The sequence below is a fragment of the Pecten maximus genome, chromosome 17 (genome assembly GCF_902652985.1).
Source record: "Pecten maximus chromosome 17, xPecMax1.1, whole genome shotgun sequence".
NCBI lineage: Eukaryota > Metazoa > Mollusca > Bivalvia > Pectinida > Pectinidae > Pecten > Pecten maximus.
The window spans coordinates 32487363-32496377 of record NC_047031.1 but is presented as its reverse complement, the minus strand read 5'-3'; the positions used below and the strand labels follow the sequence as shown (position 1 = coordinate 32496377).

At 35.4% G+C, this 9015-nt stretch overlaps 1 protein-coding gene across 1 annotated transcript; it reads right to left on the bottom strand.

Moving 5' to 3' along the window:
• Positions 1-4324: 4324 nt before the first annotated feature.
• On the bottom strand, positions 4325-5943 carry LOC117315809 (galactoside 2-alpha-L-fucosyltransferase 2-like). Its single transcript, XM_033870206.1, has one exon. The coding sequence runs from the start codon at positions 5538-5540 to the stop codon at positions 4458-4460; it is 1083 nt and encodes a 360-aa protein (XP_033726097.1). The 5' UTR covers positions 5541-5943; the 3' UTR covers positions 4325-4457.
• Between the last annotated feature and the right edge of the window lie 3072 nt (positions 5944-9015).

Below are 9015 nucleotides of genomic sequence, written 5' to 3'. Positions count from 1 at the left end.
TATAAAGTGATATATATATATATATATGTATGTGTGAGGATATATCGTAGACCCAATATAAAGTGATATCTATAGATTTGTATGAGGATATACCGTAGACCCTATATAAAGTGATTGATATATATATATATATATATATAAGGGTCAAAGAAGTAATATGAACAGTATAATCCAGATAACACTGGATCCTCACATAAATGTATGGAGGATACGAATTACTTGTAATGATTATATGGGGCAAAGAAGTAATTCAAACAGTGTAAACAATAAGGTTTGTTAAATTTTCGAGGCAAACACGTTTGCCGAAGGGTTCATTGTGGTTTCTCCAGTTACTAAAACATTATTCTTATTGTATTTTATTGTATTTCCAGTACTTCTTATATATATTATGTGATTGTATTTGTGATTTTTTGTGTTTTGATAAAGGGGCGGATTGCCTCGAAAATTTAACAAACCTTATTGTATATATATATGGGGTAAAGAAGTAATTCAAACAGTGTAAACAATAAGGTTTGTTAAATTTTCGAGGCAATCCGCCCCTTTATCAAAACACAAAAAATCACAAATACAATCACATAATATATATATATATATATATATATATATGTGTGTGTGTGTGTGTGTGTGTGTGTATTGATGAGGATATAGCGTTATAGTGATATCTATATATATGTATTGATGACGATGTATCGTAGACCCTATATAAAGTGATATCTATACAATGTATGTATTGATGATGATATACCGTATACCCTATATAAAGTGATATCTATATATATGTATTGATGAGGATATACCGTAGACCCTATATAAAGTGATATATATACAATGTATGTATTGATGAGGATGTACCGTAGACCCTATATAAAGTGATATATATAGATATGTATTGATGAGGATATACCGTAGACCCCATGTATATAAAGAACCACACACATATGGACGTTACAGTACTTACCTTGTCTGATATCTACTGTTTTGAGACATGTATCTAGCTGGGTATTTATATTTGTTTTAATTATACATATCAAGAGTGACCGCAGTGTTTACATGTATCTAAGGTTATGAAAACAGGACCACCCTGGTATATATTCCTCGATTAATCATACTTTGACCCCGTATGTATATAAATGCTTCATTTATTTTGTAAATCTCATCTAATTGAGGAATAAAAGAATTGATTGATTGATTGCACACCGGTCGACCATGTTACGAATACATTTAACGTTTACGGATTGACAGGATATGACAACCAACACAGCTATTCCCCGAGTCTTTAATTAATACAATTAATATTAACAATGACCAGAAACCTTATAATCCGACCTAAGTAATTTGTCTACATGTGGTCGTCGCCTCTAAAATTAGAATCGATATATCCTTTGTTTATTGAGTAACCATACACTCACAAGTGTTATGGAGTATTTTACAGCCTATCCCAAGTATGACCAAACATAGAGCATGATATAATAATGTACCTTATACTGTAAAAGTACAATTGATCTGCTTCTGAACGCTTTGTGGGGCGGCGGTGGCCGAGTGGTTAAGGTGTCCCGACACTTTAACGCTAGCCCTCCACCTCTGGGTTGCGAGTTCGAAACCTACGTGGGGCAGTTGCCAGGTACTGAACGTAGGCCGGTGGTTTTTCTTCGGGTACTCCGGCTTTCCTCCACCTCCAAAACCTGGCACGTCCTTAAATGACCCTGGCTGTTAATAGGACGTTAAACAAAAACAAACAATGTAGCAGACGATACCACTCTGACGGAGGAACGCGCTTTACAGCAATTTAATGGAGCATGGTACATAATGCTAATGTTAACCGCCCTAAAACCTGTAATAACACCAACCTGCTCACTGTTATCCTTCAAGATGAATAGTTACTTTGTTAACAGATCGGTCATGACAAATTAAATATATAGTACTAATACATTGAATTATTAATAAATTGTATACGTTTCTTTGTTGCTTTTTTCAACGTCTTATTACTAGCCAGGGACATTTAAAGACGGGCCAGGTTTTGGAGGTGGAGGAAAGCCGGAATACCCGGAGAAAAACCACCGGCCTACGGTCAGTACCTGGCAACTGCCCCACGTAGGTTTCAAACTCGCAACCAAGAGGGATACCTAACAACTCGGCAACTGCGGCCCCACATTGTATGCGATGAATACATATTAGTAAGTACTTATGAAAAGGGTAGGTAAAAGGGGATTTTACCGTTTTAAAACGTGTCTGTTATTTAATTTTTCATTATTAGTTAGGCATGATACTGCTTTCTTTATGAGATAATATAATATTCACAGTATTGTAGACACATCAATTTATACCTACATAAATCGTTCTATTGATGAATCTACTTTTGGCATGCTGAAGGACGAATTCAAGTATATATCTAAAGAACTGTCTATATCAATGGGAGATAACTCGTTGATAACATAACGCTAAATTACATAACAATTCCTTTTGTAGGTATAAATTGTATTGTTATGTTAGCTGTGGTTTTAAATTTATTTTCTGATCTGATATTAATGTTAATTAAACAATGTTAACAGTTTTTAACGCTGTTAATGTTTAACTAAAGGACAGTAGTATTGTGTTTGTAAAACACTCAATGTAATGTTTTATATCACGATAAATATAATCATTACAGAATTTGTGTACTAGGTAAACAAATCAATATTTAAACATCATAGCGTTATACGGTGTTATAAGAAATGGTTTCGAGTGGATCTACAGAGTAAAGTTTTTCATGGAATGTGCATAACGGACAAAGTTTTAAGAAAGTGTATTGATCGATGTTTTCCAGCCTGTCAGATAACTATTTACAACTTATCGCTACTGTTAATATGTATGTGTATGTAAAAGAGTATTTGTACATAGAAAATGACTATTAAAAAAGGCAATTATTCTTTTTTCGTCATCTTAATATCTGGTGAGAGCTCCAACTTGTTTTTTTAATATTTTTTACAGACTGTATTTCCAGCAGTAATGTTTGGCTGAAGTATTAATGTGATAAAGATACATAAGCAAAGTACACGTATTCAACACAGGGGTAGTTTTACCCAACTATGTGTATCGTGTGATCGGGGATTGACTTTAACTAATCTGGTATATGAATCATTTTTATGATTCGGGGAAAATACTTCATTGAATTCAAACTTTTGTCTACGATTTTAATCGGCAAATAGTATACAGTTGTTTCATGCCTTATCCGTCAACAGTCAAAATACTTCTTCGGAGGAGGGAAACAGTTCAGTCGTTCGTCCCATCACCCTGGCAGGAGGTCGAGGCAAAACAGTTCATCGGGATGGTCACAACACCGAGAGGGAGAATTTTGACTGGATTGATCTGGCATGAAACTATTGTATTGCTACACGAATAATCAACAAGATCTAGATAAAGGCTTTAGTATCTACAAATGGCTTAAACGCTTTTTTGTCCTTAGCTTCTCGTAAATGTTCTTCAGTAGACGGGCTTTTGTGCATTTTCGAACTCCAAAATTGACTTTCCTTTGGCCTCTCGGTGCGCTGTAACAATTCCTACATGCCATTTTATAACATTCTTTTTGTTAGCCGACTCCCTGTTTTCAATTAGATACAAAAAATCCTGGTCGGAGATTTCTTCAAACATTTCTGACTTCGAATTAGCAGTCATCAATTCGCTTTTCTATTGGTAATGTTTAAAAATCACGATCAAAGACGCTTTATCGTAATCCTTTGAATGTTTGGGATGTTCTTTATCACTTAATAGTAATGAATATTGACCGGTCACTGTTTAAGTATGACAGGTTTATTAGATTTGTCTTGAATATTTGCTGGTAAACAGACGAAAATACCTTATTTATATTTACTTTGTCACTCATGTGACACATGTGTTTGATGTATACCAAAGATAACTCATTTATTACACAATTTCTACAATCCGGGTTTTATATGTACAAGGCTGGAATGAAAAACGACTCGGCAGGTTGGTAGAGTCGGAACACAATAGAAATTCTCTGGATGCAGGCAATCAATATATACAATTAGAAGTTAAACTTTTGGAGGATGGAAATAGCAAAAAAGTATTTTACTTTAGGTAAAGTATAAAAATATTCAACATATATCTATAGTTCCAATTTTTCGTTTTCTTAGCCTTTGACGAAGAGAGGTTTGAGGGATGAAGAAGACATCATTGAAAATGCCAAGAATGTGACTTTAAAATGTGGGAAGTGTCTGTTTCAACACCAAAGGCTATGCTACCAAAAACATGAACTGACTGTAGAGGTATCAAGGAGATGCCTGGAACATATTTATTAAGATATAAAACACATACAAAGGTCTTTATATAAAAGTTTGCATAGTTTACTAAGAATGTCATAGTATTGAATATTTAATATTATTTTTAAGCGTTATACAGCAAAATTACGAACACTTCAAGTTAAAATAGATGAACATTGAATCTCAATAATTGTGAGAATGTCACATTGGTATCCAGCTTGGCGGGTAATAATCCAACTTGTTGTACTGCTCAGATAACCAAGTTTTTGGCTTGGGGTAATCTTTGAAATACACAGTTGTTCCGCCGGCTAGGTATGCACCCCACCATCCGAACGTTCCGGAAGTGATGATGCTATGCTTGCACTGCGCAAGTATGGCCATATCCAAATACGCAATTCCTGTTTCACTGATGACTACGTCATCGCCATCCAGGTTCTTTTTCACCCAACCAACTGAATCACTCACGACAATGAACATAACATTTTCGAATTCATACCGGAAATACTCAAACACCTTCCGGAAGTACTGTGGTTCGGCTACATTGTATCCACGCTTCAGCTCTCTTCTCGAGCTCATATCACCGCGACGCACGTGCACGCCAACAAGTGTTTTATTACCAGGTTTGAATTTATCAATCACCCTTTTGGCTCTTCTAGTAATGTCGCCCGTGAATCGAAACAACTTCCGCACCTGCGCACTGATATGTTGAAAATATTTCCAGGACTGAAAATATCCATGAAGAGTTATATTTTTCGAATCTGTTAAGTTGTGAATTCGGCAATCGTATATCCCAGCATGCCGTTCACTGAATGAAACATCATTTGTCATGGAAATGTGCTTAAAATACTTCAGTGATTCGAAGGCAGAATATAAGAGGGATTTCTGACGTACGAACGGTGTATATCCCTGTTGAGCAGCAATTCCAAGTAACGATGCATACTTAAACATTTGATTACCAAGGCGACCGTTCATACCGACCGTCATGTAATGAAAATTGAGTAAATCCCGCGAATTATTTGATGAACTGGATTTATAATGCATACATTTGAGTGATTCAGTTGATTCACGAGGTGTAGGTTTTACCCGAAGGTTTGATTCTAACTTAAGACGGGGCGAATTATTACGCCAGTGCGAGGAGTTGAAGAAGGAAATATACCACTTGTCTTCTGAGTAGAGGGCGATGGCTAGCCACGTGTTTATCACAACCACTAGGAGAATGCATATCACCAGGAATACTTTTACTAGTTTCAGTATCAGACTACACCGTTTTCGTTTAACCTTCATGGTCACTACACACCGTCAGATGGCCACGCCTTCAAATATCAAAATAACGCTGACGCCACCTTCAACAACACAGCACATCACATCTGTAAGTTCTTTGACACTTAAAAGTTCATTGTCAAATCTATTATATCTTTCACATGAAACCAAATGAAATCCTTGAATATTCCTGTTCTGTATATCCCAATGCTTTATACTTTTGGCCATTATTCATTATGAACTTACATACAGAAGTTCCCATTACACAGACCACTCATGGTATACGTGGGTGGTGTTTGTTCCCGAATCGGTGAAACTTAAACGCCCTCAATCAGTAGTGTTGTCCAAATCGATATCATTTCCGGAATGCATTTAATTTTGTCAGCAAACGAAATTGGAAATAATCGATTTGCTTACATGCACATAATGTCTGCTGCCTTCTACACCATGTATACCCGTGTTACCATTGTCCGTGTAGAATGTACCTATTAGGAAGTCACGTGTATAACACCCTAGACCTAGCTTGGTAATATATTGTATGCATATTCATAGGCTAATTAAAGAATTCATGTAAAATTTTCAGTGGTATTTGATGAATATTGAAACCAAAATTATGAAAATCTATTTTAGTTGTGTTTGAATAAATCTCCACATAGTACCCGTAAAATATGAATGTTCTATTCTGTACAAGACTAAATTAGAATATCTATATATGGTTAAGTAAACCATAAGGCAAACCTAACAAAGCTTTTTACAAAACATTTTAGATTTAAATCCCCGATGTGATACTAACTCAGCTATTGTTTACAATTCATTGTTCTTCACAATGTATAGATATCTGAACAAGTTATGATTGTTCGCCAATGGAAAAAAAAGCATTTAAAATCATTTAAATGGATCCGTTTGTCTATAGTTGATCAAACGTTGCTGCTATCAGATTGAACAAAGAAGTTTTAAAAAAGTCGTTTTCTGGACGTTAACACGACATTATGACCAGAGTTGTATCTGAACAGGACTGTGAAATGCACATACATATGAAAGAAAACATTTCATAGGAATTCATTTTATCTTTGTAGTAAAATGTCCGGGATTATCATTTAAATAGACGTGTTGTTTTTACTGCAGAAAACCATCAACCAATTTATCAGCAGTAAAAATAGACATCACACTCAAAATATTAAAAAAAAGATATGATATGCTGTTTAGAATTATACTGACATGTAGCTGTGCTATCACGGAAGTATGTAGGCCTGGATTAATTTGAGGTTGTTTATTTTCCATATCACATACCTCCCAGGAGATGGTAGGAAACTGTAAACAGATTGACAACACAATAAGTACTAAAACAATCTAAAACAATTTGACATATTTGACATAAAATATACAACTGCATAAACATGCTTTGAGTGACACAAAGAATTTTGACTGAATGTCTAATATTACAGCGAGAATACAAAGAAATATGACCATTACATATCGTCTATAGTGTGAGACACTATGCATTTATGGCCCCGGATGCAGGGTAATATGAAGGTTTGTTTACATATTTCCCGAGGGCCATTAATTGTTTACTATACCGAAAAATAATCAGTACGCCTAATCAGTAATGATGATACTCAAAAATAAACAGAAGATATGAAATATCATTTTTATCACAAACCCCTGTGATGCCGGACGCTCAATTGATACGAAACCAAGTCAAGGTGTTATTGACAGTTTCTTTTAGAAACTCTTGGAAACAGATGGCCTGTACATTTGTTGATATTTTCGTGTTCTGAGCAATGTTGTTTTGCAGAATTTTATCTATTTCTGCTTCTTCGACTACACGAAAACGTTTGCGTTTCTGTTCGTCTACCATTTGTAAATAACTGGAAGGGAGACAACTCCTCGCAACAGAATGTAGGGGTCGCCATGGGGGCATGCGGTCCAGGGAGATATGATATTTGTCTCCCTGCCTCAGGGATATACAGTATGATGTTTTGTCCCCCTTCCACGTGATGCGTTTCGGCTAATCACAGGCACTGTTATAAACATGAGGTATAATAATACAATATATCGTCTATAGTGTGGGACACAGCACGCTGTTGATACGTTTTTAAATTACCCAATGGCGTTATGTATGTATTCAGGACCATTATCAGTATTTGAGGTTCAAAGATAAGAAAGTTTATCAGCTTATGTATTGTTAAACTGTTTCGGCCGACACTGAAGAACAATGAACGCTTTCATACTTTTATTCGCTTTAAACTTTGTTTTTCGTGGTTTGACGGCAACGAACTGCGAATCGATTCTGTCAAAGGTCAGCATGGAATCTGCTATAGAGAGAATCATATACCAACGTTTGTCTGATATGGAAAAAAAATTACATTCCAAGCTTGAGAAAGAATTTTCTCTTTTGAAGAATGATATTCTGGTTTTAAATCGCGAAAATTCAGTTTTGAAACACGAGAATGATTTACTTAGGTCAGATTTAGTGTTGTTAAACGTAGAGAACAATGAACTAAACTCCAATATAGAGTCTCTTGACAGAACAATTGAAATGTTGGAATTAGGGCTATCGGAATCACCACTAGTTAATCCGGCAAAAGAAACCAACGGAAAAGAAAACTTCCGAAGAGTCGCTAGTAAGTAGAGATTATTTAAAACCCAATCTATTGTCAAAGGAAAAAAGGATACCTCTTATTCTAATACTAATTGATTGCGCAAGATAAGTGTATTTAAAATTTGAGTTTTCAATTTATATTTGATATTTATCAATCTGATATAATGCTGTTTCATAAAAATTTCTAAAATATCTTATTAATAATACATATTAACCATATGATGAACATGATGTCAATTTGCAGTTTTTGTTTAAAATCATGATGATTGTCGCGATATGTTGGTACTGTTGGGGGTTTTTTTTTGGGGGGGGGGGGGGGGTTTAAGTGGTTCATTAACATATTAAGGATGTAATAGGAAGAAAAACGTTAACATTCTATGGTTATATTCTTGCAGTCACGGGGGATCAACAAATAGCTTTCCAGGCCAGGGTGGATCACAAACTGACCAATCTCGGTCCGGATCAGACAATTGTCTTTGGAGGTGTCGATTTCAATATTGGAAATGCTTACAACTCCGGGACAGGTGTGTTTACGTGTAGAATTCCCGGGATGTATGTTTTTCATTTAAACTTGTTTGTATATCCTAGGAAATATGTTGAACTCTTTTTTATGAAAAATGGCCAAAACAATAGCCCATTTTATGTTGGGGAGAAGGAAAGTTTAGGTGAAGATTCAACTACAGTGATGATGCAGCTTGAGACGGGAGATACCGTCTGGTTAAAAACAGATCAGTTTCACTCATCGAGACATCTTATTCATCCCGACAACAGCCTCATGTCAGGATTTCTGCTCTATACAAAACAGTAAATAACAGTTCATGGTTATGATTGACAGGAAGTTTTGTTTTTTGGTTTTTATGTCAGCATGTGGAAGTAAATGAATCAATACAGTGTACA

What these genes read in the sequence shown, in the direction of transcription:
- LOC117315809 (XM_033870206.1), bottom strand. Translation starts at nt 5,540, where the DNA reads ATGAAGGTTAAACGAAAACGGTGTAGTCTGATACTGAAACTAGTAAAA.